Source organism: Pyrgilauda ruficollis, unplaced genomic scaffold (genome assembly GCF_017590135.1).
Source record: "Pyrgilauda ruficollis isolate IOZ18807 unplaced genomic scaffold, ASM1759013v1 scaffold41, whole genome shotgun sequence".
NCBI lineage: Eukaryota > Metazoa > Chordata > Aves > Passeriformes > Passeridae > Pyrgilauda > Pyrgilauda ruficollis.
This window is the reverse complement of record NW_024525601.1, coordinates 4,938,331-4,959,208: the sequence shown is the minus strand read 5'-3', so window position 1 is coordinate 4,959,208 and position 20,878 is coordinate 4,938,331. Positions and strand designations below refer to the sequence as shown.

At 43.0% G+C, this 20,878-nt stretch overlaps 1 protein-coding gene across 1 annotated transcript; it reads right to left on the bottom strand.

Moving 5' to 3' along the window:
• Window positions 1-15,896: 15,896 nt before the first annotated feature.
• Window positions 15,897-19,676, bottom strand: TMEM200C (transmembrane protein 200C). The gene is made up of 2 exons (XM_041477739.1): window positions 19,647-19,676; window positions 15,897-17,579 (listed from the first exon to the last, which is right to left on the bottom strand). Exon 2 carries the CDS (start codon window positions 17,535-17,537, stop codon window positions 15,897-15,899), a length of 1,641 nt encoding a protein of 546 aa, XP_041333673.1. The 5' UTR covers window positions 17,538-17,579; window positions 19,647-19,676.
• Between the last annotated feature and the right edge of the window lie 1,202 nt (window positions 19,677-20,878).

The following is a 20,878-nucleotide window of genomic DNA, read 5'->3' as shown; positions in this document are numbered from 1 at the left end:
AAAGTGAGCTGTGGTCTAGAGAACCAGACCCTTCTGCAGTCACCCATTGATACAAATGCTGTTGCACCTCTAGTGCCCAAATGCACACTGGTTGAGCTTCCTTCTACCCTGCTTCACCCCCTGCCCTTGGCCTGCACCTTCAGCTTTTCTCCTTTGCCTGCCTGCCTTCTCCTCTCTGATTACTACCTAAAGACACCTCTTCTTGCTTAATCCCTACAGCTGCTCTGATTTGTGACTCCCAAGCAATTGATTGCAACACGATCATTCATTGCATGTCTGTAACAGGTAGATGGTGTTAGTTGTTAACACACTATTGTCAAGTACACGCTTTCCTTTGACCTAGTAGACACTTGATGAGAAAACTATTTTGTCTGACTTATGGAAATGGCATTTTTGGAAGAAAACAAGGTATAGCACTAAATACTTTCCTTTGCTTTCCTCTTCCTCTCCTTTTCTTTATCTAACAAATTGTCTTTATAAAATGCCCTGAGGAGGATCCAAGGGAAAAGAGCGCTTTTCTAAAGAGAAGTTTTGGCTGGGGTGACGTTGCCTGGCTTTGCCCTTCGCTGGCCGAGACCCGAGCAGATCTGTGCCCGCTGCCCTTCCGGCACGGGGGTGGCGCTCCCGGCGGAGCCCGCGGCGGCGGCACCAGCAGATGGCACCGCTGGAGAGCCAGATGCGCCGGGAAGGGACCGCCCGCCGCCAGCCCCGCGCGTCCGCGCCGCCCGGGGAAGGGAGCGGTAGGGCGCATGGAAAACGGCTTCCTTCCCTTATCTGCTCCAGTTGAAAAGGGATGCTTTGTATTTTAACAGCCCTTTTTTTTTCTTTTTTCTTCCCCTGGGGAAAAAAAAAAAGGGTGCAGTTAAAAAAAAAAAAACAAAGGTGTGTGACCAAGAAGTAGCTCCTCCTCCACACACACACAAAAAGTGTAGTAGCATCAAGCATATTTTGCTTCCCTACAAGGTGTGTGGGAATACAAGTTTATGCCGAATGGCCAGGATGCACTCTGTTAAATTAACATCAGGCTGGTTTAAAACTTGTTACCAAACTTTTGAAAAAACAAAGGGCTCTGTTTGTACAATTTTCACAGGGAGTGGAGGGAAACAACCCTCCCCAGCCAGCCACTGTGCGGGAGGAAAGGGAAGGCTCTGCATTTAATGAACCTGCTTTGTACTCGCACTGGGGTCTGTCAGATCCCTTGTGTTGCAGTGCTTGGCAGAGCATTTATTTTTATGTCCCTTCACTGAAGGTTGTGGACTTTGAAAAGGCTGTCCCCAAATGGTCTTCTAAATGCAAATTCCAGAGTAGCTATTCCCAGCTTCTCTGGGGTCTTTGAAAGGCAGCTAAATTGTTAGAGGAAGCCTATAAGGTTATTTTGGGGAAGTACTTAAGAGTTGACACATCAGGGAGCATCTTTATATCAAGGCCTTCTGGATGTTTTCTTTTTTTTCAGGAAATCTTGCTTCAAATATACACGGAGGACACAGTGTTCCTTAGTTTTGCTTTGGGGGTTTTTTTTTTTTTTTTTTTTTTTTTTCTAATTCAGAAAAGGATTAGCAGCATCATTCACTGTAAGAACTGAAGTGGATTCAATGGCCTAGGACCAAATACACTTTACAACATGCTGTAGTTCTTATTATTGAAAATGTTAATTATCTTTTTATAGACAGATGGCACTGGAGTGTAGCAAATGCATGGTGAGCCTGCACTTGTAAACATTTGGGGGTTTAGTGTGTACAGGTTCCAATTAAGTTTAATTCTGTTTTAGGGTTATTAGAATGTTAGTAGGGTAATTAATTTCACTTATCTTGGGAGTAGAGTAACTTGTTTTGGGACATTAAGTTAAAAAATATACTTAAGTTGTATCATTGTGATTAATCTTGACAATTCAGAATAGTGCTTGAAACCAAACATCTACCAAATTCATTTATTTAGTCTCTAATGACAACCAAGCCAAAATAAGCTTGTGTAATTCTGTTCAAATAATAACATATTTTCAGCTTTGTGGTGCAGAATCTAAAAGAAGTAATAAATAAGTATTAAATTTTGTTGGTGTTCTGCTTTAGCCAAGAGTTTTTGTTCCCTGTTATTTTTTATTCAAATTAATTGAAATATATTTGATTATTAGACACTTATGATGTAAAACAAGAGGGAGAGAGTTTCTGAAAAGAAAATCTTTATAGTGTTGAAGAAGATTAATTGTCCTTCTTTTTGACTATTGTAGGGAAATTACACTCTGAAATTCAGATCCAGAAGGAAGTTTGATTGACTCTTTATGATCCCTGCATTTGCTGTTCTCTTCCTATGATTTTTTTTTTCTCTTTATGGTCTCTAACTTGCCTGGGTTTTTTCCCTTTGAGTAATTTTCTTTATAAGCACTAGTAGTTAATGTAGAAATGCAATCTACTACTATATTGTAATTGAATTTAGTTGAATGTAACTTGAGTTATTGAAATAATGGTACAACATTGGGGTTGGAGAGAACTTGCAATAAATATTACCCACTGTGACTTTTTGTATAAGTACTCAATGATGAATTGCACTGCAATGATAAGTATGTTCCTAGCAAGCTGGGAGAAGGTTCCCTGTGTCTCGGCTGCTTTTAACTAGATGCTTGCTAAACTAGCTATTCTAATAAATTGGATGCCGAAGCCAATGGAAATAATGTTCTGTAAATACCTCAACATGAATACCATGGTGGCTGTTAGGCACTAAACATCAGATGGGCCAGTTTTTTCCCTAGATGTTACATATTTTGCAGGTCAGGCTCTCTAAACGAGAGCCATATGTCTGTGTTAAAACAGATGAAAAATTGTATTGGTTAGTTCAGCTGGCTTTCCCCTTTCATAGTTGTCACTATAGGACACGAAAAAAACACGACGTGAACACGCTGCTGTTCTTGAGGTAAAAAAGGGTAGTTTATTTCCTTACTCCAACATTTATAGATTTCCAAAAGTGACAGTGGATTGGAAGGTGAAAGTGCCACCTCTCCAATGACACTGGACAAACCAACAGTCCATCAAATTTCTCATCCTCCATAGAAGAATGCAAAACAGTAAGTTATTTACAGAAAGTGTGTAAGAAAGTTCATTACAAAAATGTGAACATCAGAAGGCTTAGAAAATCTTGAAAAATCAGGGTGACACATAGTTTTGTACTTTCTACGTATCCAGAAGAAAGCAGAGACACCTCCTTGCTTACCTGCATTTCATATCAGGAAGATGCCAGCCTCCTCAGCATGAACTGCAGAGCCAGTGGAAAGGTGATAGCTTCAGGCAGGAGCCCTACACTCCTCCTGCCTGATCCCTCAACTAGGAGCAGGAAGTTGTAGGGGGGTAAGTAGTAAACTGGCCTTCTTGAAGCATTCTGATTCCATTTGATTTTTTTCTGCTGTTGTTATCCACAGTTTCTATGGTGTAGTGTATTACCGAAGCAGAAGTCCTACACTGCAGGTAGAAGGAATAATCCTTCAATTTAAAACATTTAGCAGCGCTTGCTGTTGTCCCTCATAAATGCTTATGTAGAATACAAACACAACAACAAAAAAGGGCAAAAAAAAAAAAAAACCCTTTGCCAAATACTCTACATGGAAAAATACTTGAAGTTTTTTGCACGGAACCACACTCCTTGCAATGTTACCATGACCTCCAGCTGCAAAGCTGCAGGCTTAGCCAGGAGGGAAGCTTGCTTATGGCACTCTGGAGACCAGAGAAAACGATGGATTTTTCTCTGTTAGGAAACCTTCCCTTCTTTTCTCATCATATTGTCTTGGAACTAAAAGTAGTTGTTGGAATGAAAGATAAGTTTAATAAGTATTCCTGTTGAAAAAGCCATGTCCTGGGGAATATTTAAATGTTGGTAAATACTTTGTGTAAGTGGCTATTCAGAGTTAGAACCAGAAGGCCACATCTGGAGCTGCGTAAATCCTAAGCAAGTTAGTATAGTTGTATTCTACAGTTTTATTCTCAAAACCACTCCCAGATGGGTTTAAATCCAAGCACTGTGTAGGCTTAGCACCTCTGAAGCTGGCTTCCAACCATGAGTTTTGGTCTCTGACCTATGCAGCAGAAACCTGAAGCAAGTCTTGTAAAAAGAGTCTAAAAGAGACTATTAAATGAGAGCATACTTTTGACTCAGGAAAGAAAAATTAATTTCTAAAAATTAAATTTTTTAAAAAGTATTGAACGCTCACTCAGAGCTTTTTTTTTTTTTCTCCATTGTGACTTTTGATTTTCTAATAAGAAAAGTGTTTTTTTAAGATCAGCTGAAAAAATTAACAACTTCTTTTAAAAAATTCATTTAAAGTTACTTTTCATTGAAGCTGCAAGATGTGGGGTGTCAGTGCTTAGATCAGAGGTGGGAAAAGAAATCCTGTTTTTAAACTGGACATAGCACTTAGATAATTCTGTCTTTGAAATGAAAAAAACGCTGGTAAACTGCTGCCTGGCTGTTTGCTACCCTTTGAACCTTCAGTTTCTTAATATAGAAAAGAGATATGAGCACCTGTATGAGATAGTAGTTTATATCTCTCTTTGCCAGAAATCCAGCATTTATTATCTGCTGCTGGGTGCCTAGTTCAGCTTTCATGCTGTAGAGTAAGAAAACAATAATACTGAATAAGCATTAAATTGTGACAAGTAAATATGTTGGAGAGAGGTGATCACACTGAGCTTCTACTACACTTGTAAAGTTTATGGGATGTTTCACTTGTCTATTTCTGAGACAAAGAATCTGCTCAACTGCTTGTCAGTAGTGAACTGGAATCAAAGACCTGTTAAAGGTTTTTCTTTTGATAAATCCCCTTTAGCTAGAGGGGTACCTAAAGCTTAAGATGCTCTGTGGTTCATAGGTATTTTTCAGAATTAAGTTGACTTGAGGCCAAATCCTGCTTAGACTGAAGTGGAGGCAGTGCCATCAGTGACACTGGGGTCTTACCTAATCCTGCTGAAACTGAATCAAATCCCCAGTTTTCTGCATGATAAAGGCTGTTATTGAGAGTTGCTGGGAATTCTGTTTGCTGAAATAAATTCAATAGAGAAATGCAGAGGTTCTTCTGCTCAATCAGATCTATTTTAAGGCTTTGCCTCCAAATACAGTATCCTGATGTGAGCATGCTGCTTTGACAGAAGAATTAATTCTCTTATCTGTATAAAATCTGTGGACCTGATTCTTGAATCTTATCCCAGTGGGGCGCTATGTCCTTGTGTTAGGTGACCTGTGGGAAATCCAGCCTGAACAGGTACCTTGGCCAGACAAGAAGGAGGCTGAAAGGGCTGTGTGAGACTTGGCAGCTCTGCTGACAAAAAGAGTTTATTCTCTCACATTTAACTTTGTGAAAAAGACCTTTTTGGTCTTGGCTTACTTTACTTAAACCCACTAACTAGCCTCTGAGATACTGAAATTATTCTATCTACTAATTTCACACATAAAGCACCCAGAAATTATTATTTCCAGAAATAATCAAATTATATTGAAACAAATAAAACATAATTGAAATAAAATTATATTGAAGCAATATAATTTCAGCCTGGATAATTGAAACCATTTAGGTACTGTTATGAAACTCTTTAGAAAATTAGTTATAACTAAATACAGTATAATGTAAATATATTATCAATCAAAACCCAAATGAATCTTGAGTTTTGCTAAAAGTTATATTTTAAGATATGTTTCAGGGCATTTTAACTGTTGCTGTCACCAGAAAATCTTTAAATGTGCAAGAAATAATATAAATGCAAAATTTCAGGAGCTTAAGCTTTGAGGAAAAAAAAAATTAACCTGAAAAGAAATGGACACCCTTGTGGCAGTATTTGTTTTACTTTTTTTATTTCCTTCTCCATGTTTTGCTATCCACTGAGGGCAAGAGCCAGGTATTTATTCCTTGGTATATCTGCACACCTTCTCTCTTGACTGCACCACCCCCCACCCCCCCCCTCCCCACTCCTGTGCTGTCACCCATCTTAATAGCTGCAGGACTTACAGTGACACTGTTTTGGTTTTCTAAACAGAAAAGGAGAACCTCTGCTTAACTGATCAGTATTTATGTGCATAGAAAGCAAGCAGTGAAGCATGTGAAGACAATCCATAACATCAGGTCTCCCTCACCCTTTTATAGACAGGAGAAGTACTTATACATTTAAATCTGCCTCTCCAAAACTTCCTTTTCCCATTGTCAGGAGTGTGGTTTTGTAGAATTTGCTAAACTGATTCACTGCCCCATCACTAGACCACCTTTAAACATTGCTTTTCCCATTTGCTATTTATTTTCTCTGCTACTCTTAGTTTATTCTTCCTCCCATCCATTTATCCAGTTAGGCATGGGGCCATACACTTCTAAGTCTTCCATGATGCTTCTGTACTTGACTGCCTTTCCCAGCTGGAACGCTTTGTTCAGCCTGTTGGTGCAGAGCAGGATGCCCAATGTCACCCCTTTGAGCTGGTAAGGGCTCTGGGCTAGCTGGCTTTGGCAGCTGTTAGTCTGCTGCTTGTAAGCCCCTTTTGTTCTGGGTTGCAGGAGCCCCTGTTGCAGTGGGGGCACTGAGCCATCCTGAAGTCTCTGAGCTGCTGTAATCCTGCTTGGAATAACTGAGGAAGTGTACTGCTGGCTTACTGTAAATAGAAAGTGGGGCCAGCACAAAATGGGATTGCAGTAAATGTAGCAGCAATTGTACATCAGGGTCTCACAGAGCAGCACTTACACTTTCCTTTGCAGATGCTGGTTGCTTAAGATCAGACAGAACGGGCACAAGTTCTCCCTGTAGTCTCCAATTTACTCAGATAACTCAGAGAAGCGGCAGCAAATTGCAGGATTCAGCATCAGGGGCTGTCCTGTGTCAGGCTGGCTCCAACCTTGGACATGCAAGCATATCAGCCGTCACCTGTGCATGCCCCATCTCTGGAAGTGTCCAATGACAAAATGGATGGGGCCCTGAGCAACCTGGTCTAGTGGAAGGTGTCCCTGCCCATGGCAAAAGGGTTGTTCTTGAAAGTCCCTTCCTTAAATCATTTAACCCTTTAACTCAAACTACTCTATTCTTATGAAATGATTCTTCCATGCTCCTGTTCCTGAGGGTGCTGGGCTCCTCTGCAGGGTGAGCCGCCATGCTAAGGCTGCTGCTGTCACCTCTGTCCCTGCTCCTCACTCGCTAAGGCAGGGTCTCTGTGCTGCAGCCTGCAATTGTAGGAAATGCTCCACCAGTCCCTGGAGGGAGAACATCCATTTGGGACACACCAGTCACAGTGGTGTGGGGCCTGGAAACAGCAAGTTGGCACTAAGGATGTCCTTCCTTGGGAATAACTCCTGCCTTAAGCTGGGCCTTTTCCCATGTGTTTGACTTATGATGTGGTGATGATGGGAAGAGCTCCTCTCTCCTTTTGAGCAGCTTTCATGGGCTGCAGGTGAACTCCTTGGCAATGCCTTCAGTTACTGCTTGGGCTTTCTTCTTCTTCTTCTGTTTTTCTCCTTTTTACATTATTTTTTTGGCAACTTGTAGCAGGTTCAATCTAAGCTCCCATTTCAAGCAGCTCTGATTACCAGGTCTGTGGTTTTAAATCCTGCTGCACTGAAATCAGCTATTATTTACTCATTGCTACCCCCATCTATGACACCTGTTTTAGTCTGAGTGCATATGTTACCCCATGTGTTGCACCAGAACTTCAGTTTTTAGCATTTGGCTGCTCTTTGGGCTATGTAGAAGTAATGTCTTTTCGATGAGCACAACCATGCTGATTTATTTACGTCACGTTGCTGCAGATTCAAGCATGTGTAACAGTTGCTTACACTCTCTACCATAACATAATTATTCAATTAAATAAAAGCTGATTAAATTGTAGCCCTTGACAGAGGAGAAACAGAACAATTCTCAGGACTCTTCATAGAATGAGACTTGCTATTGCTTGTATATTTAAAGACTGTAAAACCAGTGCATTACTTACTATTTCAAAGTCATGAAAACCACACACTCCCTAGGCTGATAAAACACAGATTTTTCAAAAGAAAGCTCCATACTGGATATTGCTTCCATTTACTATGTGTTATACAAATAGTCTATCATGGCATGTGGTTGGAAGGAAAACAAAAGAGATTAAGCAATCCAGCATCATAGTATGGAATGTTTATCAGCATGTGTTTTAAATGAATATATTACTCACTTTGAATCTCCTGCTAACAAAAAACTTCTCCATCCCCCAGATTGACACATGTATTCTGTTTTTATGTTTAAAAAAAAGAAATGTCTTGTGAACATCTGAAGATATTTAGGGAAGGATCTTGATTTTCCCTGCACTCTATAAGCATTCCAACTGCTCATAGGAAACCACAACCCATTTTAAAATAATTTGAATAACTCATGCTTTAATTTCCTAATGTTTTGACATCTTGAGTTTACAAAAGTATCTTGGAATGTATGAACTGATGGTGTGAATTTCATTTCTAACCAGAAACTGAATTTTAGGATGGCAATTCTAAATAAAGGATCTGCTGTCGATCCAAACCTGATTCATGTCTCCCACCATTTCTTCAGGCTGGGATTAAACAAAACACTTGTGTTCACTTTATCAGTTTTGCTGAAACACATATGTCTATTATTTTTATAGTGGCAGAATTACCTGAGTATATCTGCCTAAACTGCAAGTGCGATTTATCTAGAGGTCTAAGCTAAGCCAAGACATTCTGCAGAACATTTTGTGAGGTACTTAGTTGCTGGCAGGTGTTGAACCATGACAGATATATACCTAATCTCTTTGCCAGAAAACATTTCTGTTGAGATATCTGTTGCCTATGTGAGAATTCAACCTTTTGGTGACTCATTAGGCAGCCTAAAATGTTTATTTGAGTAGAGGATTGCATTTCAATTTGCCAGTGAAATGCAGAGAGCTCTTGTGGAAGGTGTAATGAGTGAAACCAGAGGCAGCCATAGGTGGAAGCAGCCAAGAGTTACTCACCAGTCCTGGTAGAACTGCAACATTTTGTAGTTCCTATTTTGCCCACATCTGACACCCCAAAACTACAAGGACAAGTACAAAGAAACTCAGTGACTTGTTTCTTTGCTTGCAATCTTCAATAGTGCCTTCTTGGTGCCATCAGAGATGATGTAACCTGCATTTTTGTTGGCTTTTTTTGCTCTTTAGGTAACTCCTGGGGATTGTTAGGTGCCCTGCTGGCAGCTGACATACAAATAGGTGATGCCTAAAAGCTGCTGACCTTCAATAGCTCATCATGTAACTCTTTTTTCTCTTCCCAGATTGTCAGTGACACACATGAACCAGCCAAATGGCTACTGAGACAGAACACTGAAGCTAATTAGCTTCTGTTCAGGTTTTCCTCTCTGTGTGCCAGAGGGGAGCCAGTATATCTCAGCAGAGAACATTGCTAGGAAGACATCCTCACCTTTCCTTTCCATATTGGACCCAAGCAGTACTGTAAAGAGTGCAAGTGCTTCATTAAGGTGACTGCAGCAACTCTGGTTTAATGGTCTAAAAGAAACAACTTCCTTCCACAGCTTGCTCATGGTAAGAGATGATGAGAGATGCAGCCTCAGCGCTCGTCCTTGTTTCAGTGCTGCTCCAGACACTGTACACATTGCAAAGACAGACACAAGGACAGGAACTGTTCTGCTTGCATTTTCAAGCCTCGAGGTAGCCTGTAGTGTGAATTACATTAGCAGTGCCAGCAGACAGTTTTAAGTTTCCAAAATCCAAAGAGCTGCTACTATCATCATCTTATGCTGTGTTAACACAATAAGGTAATAAGCAGCGCCAGACTTTGCCTGCTCTCATTTTAAGTTTCTCATTTGAAATAGAATGTTATCGGCTGTCTAGTGTCCTTAAATGTACTGCAGAGAGGTCTTGCTAAGTTATTTTGTGTAATATTGGGTGTGATGAGTCTGAAAGACAGTGAACTAAATTAGCACTTCAGAGCCTCACATGTAGAAGGAGGCTCTGTTCAGTTGAAGGATGGATTTCCTGTTGGAGGACAAGTGTTCAAGGCTCTGTTCCACAGCAGGCTACTTGCATGGTTTGGAAACATCATTCAGAGGCAGATACTTGCATGCCGTCATCATTTCATACTGGTGCCTCAGCTGTTCTCCATTTAAAGAAAATAAAAATCTGGTCTTTGCACACTTTGTCTATGGCTGTATCTCTGTCTTTTTTCACAGAGGAAGGTAGACGTTCTCTATACCCAAGGCATGAGAGAGAGAAGTACATTAAGAGGTCATCTGATACTAATTTAATGGGGAGTCTATAAGCATTTTAAATAGTAGTTTCTATTAGGCTCTGAGAACAAACTGCCTTCCTTTAAAATGAGTTTTGACGGTAAAGTCACTGAATTAAAAACCTGCTGTACTCCTCAGAGAGACCTTAAGAATACTTCAGGAATGAGGGAGGAAGGCTAGTCTATGGTGTTGCACAAGTATCTTATTGTCCCGTTAGGGATTTATCCTTATGGAGCTGACTCTGGTGGCTTTTATGTGCCTTTGCAGGCAGTTTTGTGTGAGACCCTGCCAGCTTTCTGTGCTGCTCCAAGGTGTGAAGGGAGCTGCACTGCACCCTGTACCAAACCACCTTCCTGCAAAATCTTTAGCAGCTTCAAGTCTTGCCAGAACTGACAGTCATGTTCTGAATTCCTGCTCCTTAAGAGGCTGATTTAGCTTTTGGCAACAAAATGGGAGCTGTATGGTATCGTTTCAGCCTCCTCTCAAGCAGGTCAGGCAGGATCATGCCAAATCTTATGAGTGATGAACTAAATGCACTCTGAGGCTGTGTGATGGTATTAAACCATCTGATGTGATGGTGAAACTTGATTGCTGAACATTCCCTTTCTACTTGCCATTCTTTACCTCAGTTATCAAGTTTAGCATGGAAAAAGCTGCATATTTAAAACCAAACCATCTCTACCCATTTTTACTGTCCAGTCTGAGAGTATGAGCTATGTGTCCTCAGCAGAACCAAACTTGTCATATACTCAGGTAACTCTGCTACCGTAAAAATAATAGAACTCTGTTTCTGCAAAACTGATAAATAAAGTGAACACCAGTGTTTTTTGTAATCCCAGCCTGGAGAAATGGTGGGAGACAAGAAGGGAAAAAGAAAAAATAATTCCCAGAAATCATAGACTGAAACTTTGTGCAGAAAAAGGTGAAGGAAACCTCACAGGCTGAGTTATTAACAGTGATTTTTGACATTTGTTTAGTTTGCATCTCTTTTCGTGCTCTCTCCAAATAAGTTTTCTATCTCATTACAATGTAATTTAAAAAGAGTAACAATGGATAAGAACCCCTTTAAAAGTAGTATTTTGGCTTCACTACCTCTATCTAAATAAAATGTAGATAAAATTCTAACTAGCTGAAAAACTCATGCCATGTTCCTTTATTTTCTGAATTATCCTGAAATCCAGTCAGATCCTTTCTAGCAGCATAGGTCCCCCTCCAAGCTTCACTGCCATTTTACCTGACTGTGTGTGCTTTTGTCAGATCTTTAGGGTTTCCCTCTGTCTCCATGTTTAGAGTGAAAGCTCAATGGTAGAAAATAATTTCTAGTGTGCTCACTTAGACTTTTCTGTTTTGGAGCTTCTAGTAATGGTAAACAGAAATTCTGGCTTCTAAAATGAAACAAGAATGGTATACTCTTCCATGAAAGACTTTTTTCCTGTGGCTGTGATAACCTATTTATCCTCTCAGATTGTGCCTGCTCATGCTATGCACCTTGTTAGCTGTTTGTAAGACCAAACTCAAGACCAGTAAATAAGTGACCTGGCTAAAGCATCATATTACTGCTACTGACAGTCTTGGAGAGGTGATAGAGAAATTTTTTTTTTGTTCCCTAGAATTAAAAAATGCCCCCTCAAATCTATACTTTCATTCACTACTAAGATTTTACTAGTCAGCTAGCAGTGAGCGTTGCATTTTGTGTGGGTTTTGCATACAGAGAAAAACTGTTAAGCATTACCAAAGGCTGTTCTTCCAACTGAAATCCAATAAGATTTATCATTCTGCCACCTCCTTTAGTTGTAATAAAAACTGTTGTTTAATTGAAGTCATACTGCTACTTCTGTGTAAACTCTTATGGCTGTTATGAAAATTGCAACAATCCATAAGGTCTGTATTTCAGACTGCAGACCCAAAATTATGTCAACAGTTACCTAATTCAATGTTTCTAAGTGCACTATTGCTCACTGCTGGACAGCATCAGTCCTTGAAAAGGCTCTTAAAAATGTACTAAAAAATACAGGTTAATAAATCTGGTCTTTTGCAGTAGATCAGCTGATATGTCAACAGTTGGGGACTTCAGTAAATCAGTCCAGCCAAGGAAGCCAGGTTAATGCAAGGATTCTAAATACTTTGCTAGCCAGTGAAAACTGAGCCAAAACTGGGTTACAGTATGATCACGTCAGCAGCTTCTCCAGAGTCCTGAGGATTTTGTAACAAACAGCATCACGACTGAAGTACAATTAGGGCATTTGTCTGTCTTCAGACTGGTCCAAACAGCATCTACACTCATAATGAGCATCCATAGCATCACTCTTAGGTATGGGGGTATTCTGAAGGTTCAGGCAGAAAATAACTTTCCTCTGGAAATTTTATATAAATATCGTAGAACTTCTATGCTAAAAAACCCAAATCAAACCAAAGCACACCTTTCTAAACCAAAATCTGAATTTTCCATAGCAAAAATGTATGGTTAATTATGCCATCTGAACATATCTTCAGGGATATCGCTTCTCAAATACAGGGACTAATCATTCTTCCTTAATAAACATTAACATTTTTTCTAAATTAGCTATTTTGCATTAATTAAATACTTAATAATAAACATATGTGACAGCCTATCTCTTCCTGCAACATGTAGGAAGCTGTATACTGGCAAGTAGAGGCAGTTCCTGGTGCTTGTCAAGGACTGTGGAGGAAGCACTAGGTGGCAGGACACCAGAGAGGAAGGCTAGAAGGAAGAGACTGGATTGGAGGAAAATGCACAAGCATCCAGTGACAGGATGTGCAAATGATGGCCAAGAGGCAGCTGGCAGTGCTGGGATGCAGTCAGGGCCAGCTCAGAGATATTCAAGAGCCAGTCAAAGCACAAACCCCATCACCCCCATCACCTGTGGGTCACACCAGGAAAGGCTCAGCTCTTTACCAGCTGCTTGTGCTAACATGAGTCACAGATGGTGCACAGGGACTGAATCTCTCAGTCCTTGTCCAGCATCAGGGTGTTGGACTAACTTGCCCAGCTTGAATTTAAAACAAAGCTTTCTGACTCCAACTCCAGCTCTGCACAAATTGCTCAACAAATAGTTTTAAGTAATAAATCTGCAAAAAATAATGACTTGCAAAGACAGAGAGGCAGCTTGTTCTGCTTAGTAATTTATATGCTAGAAAATCAATTCTTGCTGCTGTTATTAAAAAATCCAGCTCCACTGATGAAAGTTCATGTTTCACATCTTTTTTGACAACAGAGGAACAAGCTATAATTTTACTTATTAAACACAAACCGGTATAATTTTGTCATTCAAAAGACTTTGCAGTAAATTAATCATCAGAATAATTACTGGCCTGCTTTGATTTAAATCAGTCTAAGGAGTAACCAAGGGCTTTTTTTTTGTTTTGTTTTTTTTTTTTTTTCCAGAGCACACTTCAGATGACAGAAGAAATATTTAACTGATGACAGAAGAAAGAATATTTTAAGAAGCATGGTTCCCCCTCTCAGAATAAAACAAACTCCTGTCACATCTTCATGAGGATTCCATGCCCTGGTAAGTAGCACATAACTTGCCTTTTCCTTTCACCTCCATGGAAGGTTTTAGTGTGAAAAATATCAAACAAGATGTCTTCAGCCCCTGTCAATAACTAGAATCTGCATCAGTACCAGGTATCTTAGGTATCTCTGCTCACATGTATCTCATAAATCTTGCTGGAAGTCACAGGAGAAGAAGCAGAAGCACATGCCCATGGGGAACTGACAGGAAAGATCCATGCATTCGCCAGCACCAGCTGAGCCACCTGCTCACCACATCCAGTGGTGCCTAATTCAACCCTATGCCAATCCAGGCAGCCTTACAGTGGATTTTTGCCAGCTATGTGATACAGTTTAATAGCAAAAAACACCACAGTGATACAGTCATACTGTCAAGGCACTGGCTACCACTGACAGGAGGAAAGATATTGCCACCTTGCTCAAGGGAACAAGCACAAGCACCTTCTGCTTCTCCAGTTTCAACAGTCTTACATGGCAAATCATTCTTTCTTTTCTTCTTTTCTCTTAAATTAGTTTTATTTATTGCAGAATTTTGCAGGCTTATTAAATGCAACTGTATTTAGTGATAGTTATAGTCCATGTTGCAATCTACTGTAATGTAATTAAATATGTAGCTGAGCACTTTAAAACATGGAACCACAAGAAAAATTTTAATTGCAACAGAAAGATTTTTGTCTGCCTACACATTGTGTTTGTTTAATGTAGATTTCTCTTCCCATAGTAGAGAAATGCCACATCCATATTTAAAATCAGAAGTATTGACAAAATCTACTGAGTGCATAAAGCTGTTTTGACAAAACACGAGTGGCTGCCATGCTGCAGCTACGAAAATGAAACAGCTCATCAGTTTACCAAACTCTGCCTACAGACAAGGTATTCTCCAGGCTTCAGGAAACCTGATGCTTTTCTCATGCAGGAAGAAATCCTCATCATGCTGAACTCAGTGAGAAACTGCTGCTGACTTCAGCACAGCTAACTGCTACGAGACTGACAGGGTTATCATTATGCTTTAAAATTAAGCTTATGCTCATGCATTCACAAATAGGAACCGCAACAGCAGAAAGGCTTAATGCAACAGTTATAAGGGAACTGAAAAATCCAGAAGGAAGATGATGCAGTTCAAGATTAATCTCACAAAAAAAAACCAAACTAATATGAATAGAAGATCAAATGTTTAAATTTTTTTTTCCCTTAACATGTCAAAATGTCACATTTCTTAGGCTGTCTGTCACAGAGCACTGCCAGAAATGGAAACAGAATCTGCTAGTTGAATTACAGTGTGGTTTCTCAAGGACTGAACCAGTATTTATTTGAAAATTACACATAAATTATTAATTACCTCCTTAAAAGTATAAAGCAAGCCTTTGGCTTCACAGCATTTCTACAATCTTTCACAGTATAAAACAAAACAGTTTCTGATCTCTGTAATTACTTAGCAAAATAAAGAAATTTTTGTAGGTTTTGTTTGTAAATATTTTATTAAAAACATCTTTTAATGCTATTAGTCAATACATGTGTAATAATACTTTGATAAAGTATCATGTAGTAATATGTATTTTCGATTCAGGAATGTAATGGTTTTAACTAAATCGTCAGAGCTCTGTTCTGCTCCAGTCTCTTCTAAACTGTAATTTTTTTCCAGAATTTAAACAAACTCATTCTTTGTCAAGGTACGTCATCCTTAAGGCCTTGCAAACGTTTTAGTAATTGAACCAAAACAAAGAGAGAGCTCGGCTTTCTTTCTGAAGACCACGTTGCTTTTGAGCTTAAAAAGGTGCCTGCAGCTTTCAAGCAGTTAGTGGCAAATCAGCAAGAAAGGAATCAGAGGAGAAGAAGGGGCACTTAAAAATCAAAACAGTAAAGTGCACAGCTATACCATCCAAAATTGTATTAATCTGATCCAAAGAACTTGCTGGACTGTGGATATTTAATACAATTTGGCTTGCATGAAACATACAATCACGAATAGACAGAAAGGATTCTCTTTTTTCTTCCTGAAGTCATCTACAGGATCTATGGAATTCAATTTTCAAGGGTAACATAGTGCAGCTCTTTGGATATTGATTGGTTTCCTAGTCCACAAGAAGATGAAGAAGCGGGGAAGGTGTGGCGGGATGCAAGGTGTCCTCTTGCTGTCTCTGTTTTATTTAGATGCCCGTACTCTCCAGTTCCCCATCCTCCAGCCCTAATGCAGCATGTGACCTAGAAATCATAAAGAGTTTCTCTTTATTTGTGTACTGTCTTTGAGTTTGCTGGGATTGCTCCTCTGTTTGTTCTCTGCTGGTAGCCTTGAGGGGGTCCATCTGATCTACTGGTTCATCCTCACAGTCCTGAATTTTACTGGCTGTGGTGTTGGCAACTGACTCCAAGGAGGTGCCTGCCTCCTCCAAGTGGCTGTAGCCCTTATTGCTGCTGGAAGGCTCAGACTGGGAGCTCTGGGAGTCCGTCCTGGTGATGGCAGGAGGAGCTGAAGGGGGTGATCCCCCCAGATCTAGAGATTCAGAGTAGCTAGGAGATGCCTTTACCAAGAGGCTGGATTCCAGGACCCTCCTGACAGCTGGTGACCGAGGTGGCTCAGGGGAAGGGGGACGCCTGGCATCTGGCAGGCAGCTGGTGCTCTGCCGCCTGAGAACCAGCTTGTGGCTCCTTGTCCCACAGCCTCCCTTGATGTGGCTGCTGCTGAGGTCGGTTAGGCTCAGTTCAAACTCCCCCCGTGGGATCTCCTGGGCTCCCCGCTCACCAGGTGGTCTCTGCCAGCCTCCCCCTCCACTGCTTGGCCCCAAGGGCAGGAGGGTGAAGGTGCTCAGTGAAGAGCCGACAATGGAGCTGGCTGTGCTGCACCGCTCACAGCTCCCCGGCGGGCTGCAGGGTGGGCTGGTGACAGGGTGGCCAGCAAGGGCAGCACGCTCCCGGCAGATGCTGTACACAGCCTCAGCCAGGCTGGGTGGCTGTGGTGGGCTGCAGAAGGAGGAACGCTGCGGTGAGGACACCAGATCCGGTGGGGAAAGGGAGACACCCAGTCCTGGCGGCCAGGAGCTCTTAGCCAGCATGGCTGCAGCGCCCAGGCCTTCCCCACCAGGCTTTATCTCCAGGCCCCGGGACTGCATGTAGTTGACAAAGCCATTGAGAGGGGCTGAGGCCGGGGTGCCTCCATCCTTGGCCCGCAGGCTGTGGGCATCAATGACGGTGGAGTAGAGGTCACGCAGGTTGATGATCTTGGTCTTCTTGTCACGGTTTTCGTGCAACACTGCATTGGCGCAGATGAAGAGGAAGATGCCGATACCCATGATCAGAGGGCCCAGCACCTTCAGCTTGTCCGAATGCAAGTAGCTTGAGAAAAGACGGAAAAGGAAACCAACTGAGGCCTGGGGGGATGAGGAAGTAGGGGCGGACCCACCAGGGGTAGCAGTGGTGGAGGTGTTGGCTGCAGGGGGTGACTCCAGGTGGATCCCTGCTTGCACCCTTCCCTGGCTCTGGGAGCGGTTTGTGTGGGTGCCACCCTGTGGTGCTGGGTGCCGGCCCTTGCCAAAGCTGCTTTCTCTGTACACCTGGCTGGGCTTTGGCCAGTAGCCCACCACAGCCAAGGCGATGCCCACCAGCAGTACCAGGATGCCACAGAGGGCAATGAACCCCGAGAGGGAGCACAGCTTGAGCTTGCCTTTCACCACCACCACGTCATTCTTGCGCTTCTTTTTGGCCTTGCGTTTACGTTTGGGGAGTTGGCTCTGGGGTTTCAAGGGGTCCTGTTTCCTGGCTGAGATCCTCAGGAGGCCTCCAGTGGCAATCATGGCTGGCTACCAGCGCACTGCCCCCCACGGCCACTCCAGCTCCTGCAGTGAAAGCGATAAGAGAAGAGGATGAGAACCAAAGACAGACCTGCAGCACAAGAGATGTCTCTGCTTGCTTTTCCGCCTCAAAGTCCTGGTAACTAAAACCCTGAACAAGTGGGATGGAGGTTGACACCAACAGGCAAATCTCCCTTGCCCACACAGCTCCTGTGTGTGAGAAAGAAACAGGCAGACCAACAGCATCAAAGCAGCCGTGTGTCTCACTATACTCCTGCCAAACAGCTAATTAATTACTTTATACTCCAGGTAAACGACAAACCTAGTAGTATCCACTAAAGTGAACAAAAAAAGATCTCACTCATTTCACAAGGGGTTTGCAAAGCACCAGAGTTCAGAGGATGCCAAGCCTCACTCCCTGATATGTTCTGGGGTTACAGTGCACACTAACTGTGGTTAGTGATGCCATGCAGGATTTGAGGGGATGGGAGAAATAAAAGCAGGAAGGCAGTATATTTGTTTCATTACTCTACTTACACTTCACTGGAGGGAGGGTTAAACATATTACGTGTCTTGCTTTAATGAGTGGGGAAGGAATTACTGTGAAATGCACAAAGGAAATGTTTAAACACTGGAAAGTGGTGCCTTGCGAAAAGTTTTCTCCTAACCATTTGCACTTGATCTGCAATATTAGAAATTCATCTCTTGCCTGCGGTCCAGAGGCATCCCTAGTTTGGGAACATGTGCGATGTTCCAGGTAACTGTTATGTAACACTGACAAATTCAACCCCCTCCCCCCCTGCCCTCAGAAAGGGCAGATGGCTGGCAGGTAAGAGATGGAAGGTCAAATCCTATTAGAGAAGTGAAACTCCATGAGTCACCTGGGGAAACCCTAATGAGTGTTTGCAGGAAAACTGGCAGAGGACTAAACACTGAGCATTTGTGGCTTTTTGTGTTACTGGACCATCAGAACTCATCTCTCTGTTCCCGTGATCTGAGCTAAACAACACAGTGTGTAGGAGCATTTTTGCACTATGCAATTCTTTTTGGAACCTATTTCTTCATGCTACCGAGAAGCAGGATCCCCTCCCCCTTTTCTCTTTCTGAGCATCCTATTATTTTTTCTTTGACGGGGCAAAAGATGACATCACTGAATATAATACCACTCACAAAGTTCAATTAATTGCACCAAAAGGCGATTAAGTAAGCACCTAAAAAAAACCCCCTTGCTCCTCTTTGACTGTTCAGCCTTTAAATATCAAGTCTTTTCTGTTCAAATGCAAGAATTGCCACATATGCAGTAACACTGTGTCCCATTTACTCTGTTTGTATTTTCCCCAGAAAAAAAAAAAGATGGGTGTTGTCAGCAAGGACGTTGTTAAATTACTCTCCGAGGTACTGCACGCTCAAAACAAAGAGCAGGGATTTCTCTTTCCTGTAGCTGAATATTTATTAAAAAAAAAAAAAAAAAAAAAAAAGCACATTTTGTTGATGCAAAAGTGCAATTTTCGGGGCATGCTTTGCTGTAATTGCCGATTCTTTGATCTCATTTTCTGCCCCACTAGCCAGCTGCCCGTCTCCTCTCCACGGCGATAGCAGATGGTCATCAGCTCCGAGGAACGCTCCGAGTCCGGCATCGCCTGCCACTTACTTTCGGCGATGGGCGAGAGCAGCGCTCGGCAGGCGAAGGAGGGCACGGCCGGGCCGCCGGCCATCGCCAGCGGCCGCAGTGCCATGAAACCACCCGGACGGGAGCCGCGGGGGCTGGAGCGACATCCCGCACGAACGGACTGAGACCCTCCATCCACCCGCGGCAGCCGGACCCGCAAGCACCGCGACCTTGCCCGGCAAAGCCCAAACACCGCTGTAACACTACTAACAGGAGCCGGCTTAACTCCTTCCCCGGGTTCGCACGCGGGACTCACGGGCTCCGGCCGGCGGGACTCGCGGTACCAGCCGCTGGGGCGCCGCTGGCTCGGGCCGGTCCGGCGGCGCAGCTCCCGCCGCCGCGGCACCGCGCCGAGCTCCGCCGCCGGCCGCCCCGGGCGCGCCGGTCGGGGGCCGCCGGCGGACGGAGCCCCCGCTCAGGACGGGGGTGCCGCGGTCACTTACCGAGGAGGGCCGGGGAGAAGTCCGTGCGGGAAGCGGGCGAGCCGCCGTGGGGAAGAAACTTTCCAGCCCGTGCGAGCATCCCCGCCCCGCCGCCGCTCACGGCCCCGGGCGGACGGGCGGCGGGGCTGGGCCGAGCGCCGGGCGCCCCCTCGGTGCGGCAGGGCGGCCGCCGCCCCCGCCACCTGCGCACCTGCGGCCGCCCGCCGCCGCCTCGCCCCGCACCCCGGCGGCCCCGCCCGCACAGACCCCGCCCCGATCGCCGCGACAACCCCCGGGCTCCTTTCCGCCACTCCCGTCCTGGCAGCCTCTTCTTCAGCCGCCTCACCTTTGGGGTTTTCTTCCCCGCTAAGTTTGCCAGGATGCTTATGGAGAAAGTCAAGAAGCAGGTGAAAAGATGAAGCAAGAGGTTGAAGAAAAAAGTGGCAGCTGAGATCCATCAACGGTGTCACCCTGAATCTTCTCAGTTTCAGTAGAGAATGGGAAACAGTGTTCTCTTTTGAGCTACTTTCTGAAAAGTGATTAAATTGAGGCTTTCACCTTAGTGAGATGTAATCTAAGGTGTCCCGTCGCACTGCTGCACTTATTCCTGGGAGGAGAATGCTGCTGATTGCTTTAGTCAAGTCTTGTTAGAGGTTCACCACGATCTAGAAAAGCAAATCTTGAGCAGGTTTTCCAGCAAATACAAAAAACTCATCCTGTGGCTTGGGGTTGCTCCTGAATGTACTTGGGAGGATTTGCTGGGGTGGATAGACTGAAAACCTGGGGTTTTGTGCAGTAGCCTTAGAGTTCTCTTGAAGCTGGAGTTTTACCTAGCCTGAGCAAAACCAGTTTTCTTCTACCTCTACATGACCTCTTGTGTGGAAGACTGTGGATAAAACAGCCTGGCAGAAAGCAAAGGAAATAATGAAAATATTTTTCAAACGATTTTAAAAATAAGAGTTCCAACACAGATTGGGAAAATTGTCAGAGAGGTTATGCATATTCAGTTAAATTGCATGTATTCCAGCCTCAACAATTCTGCAATTCTACATTCACCCAGACCATGCTATTTTGCATCTTTCCCTCCAACCATCAGTTCCTGGTTTGAGACCAAACAAATCCTAAAGCTGCACATATGCATTTTAATGTCATTTGCAGTTTGTCTCAGCAAAATCATTTGGGACTCATTTTTTTAGTACATATATAACTTTTGGTTATGCAACAGGCTTGAAATTTAAGATTTATTATTTAAG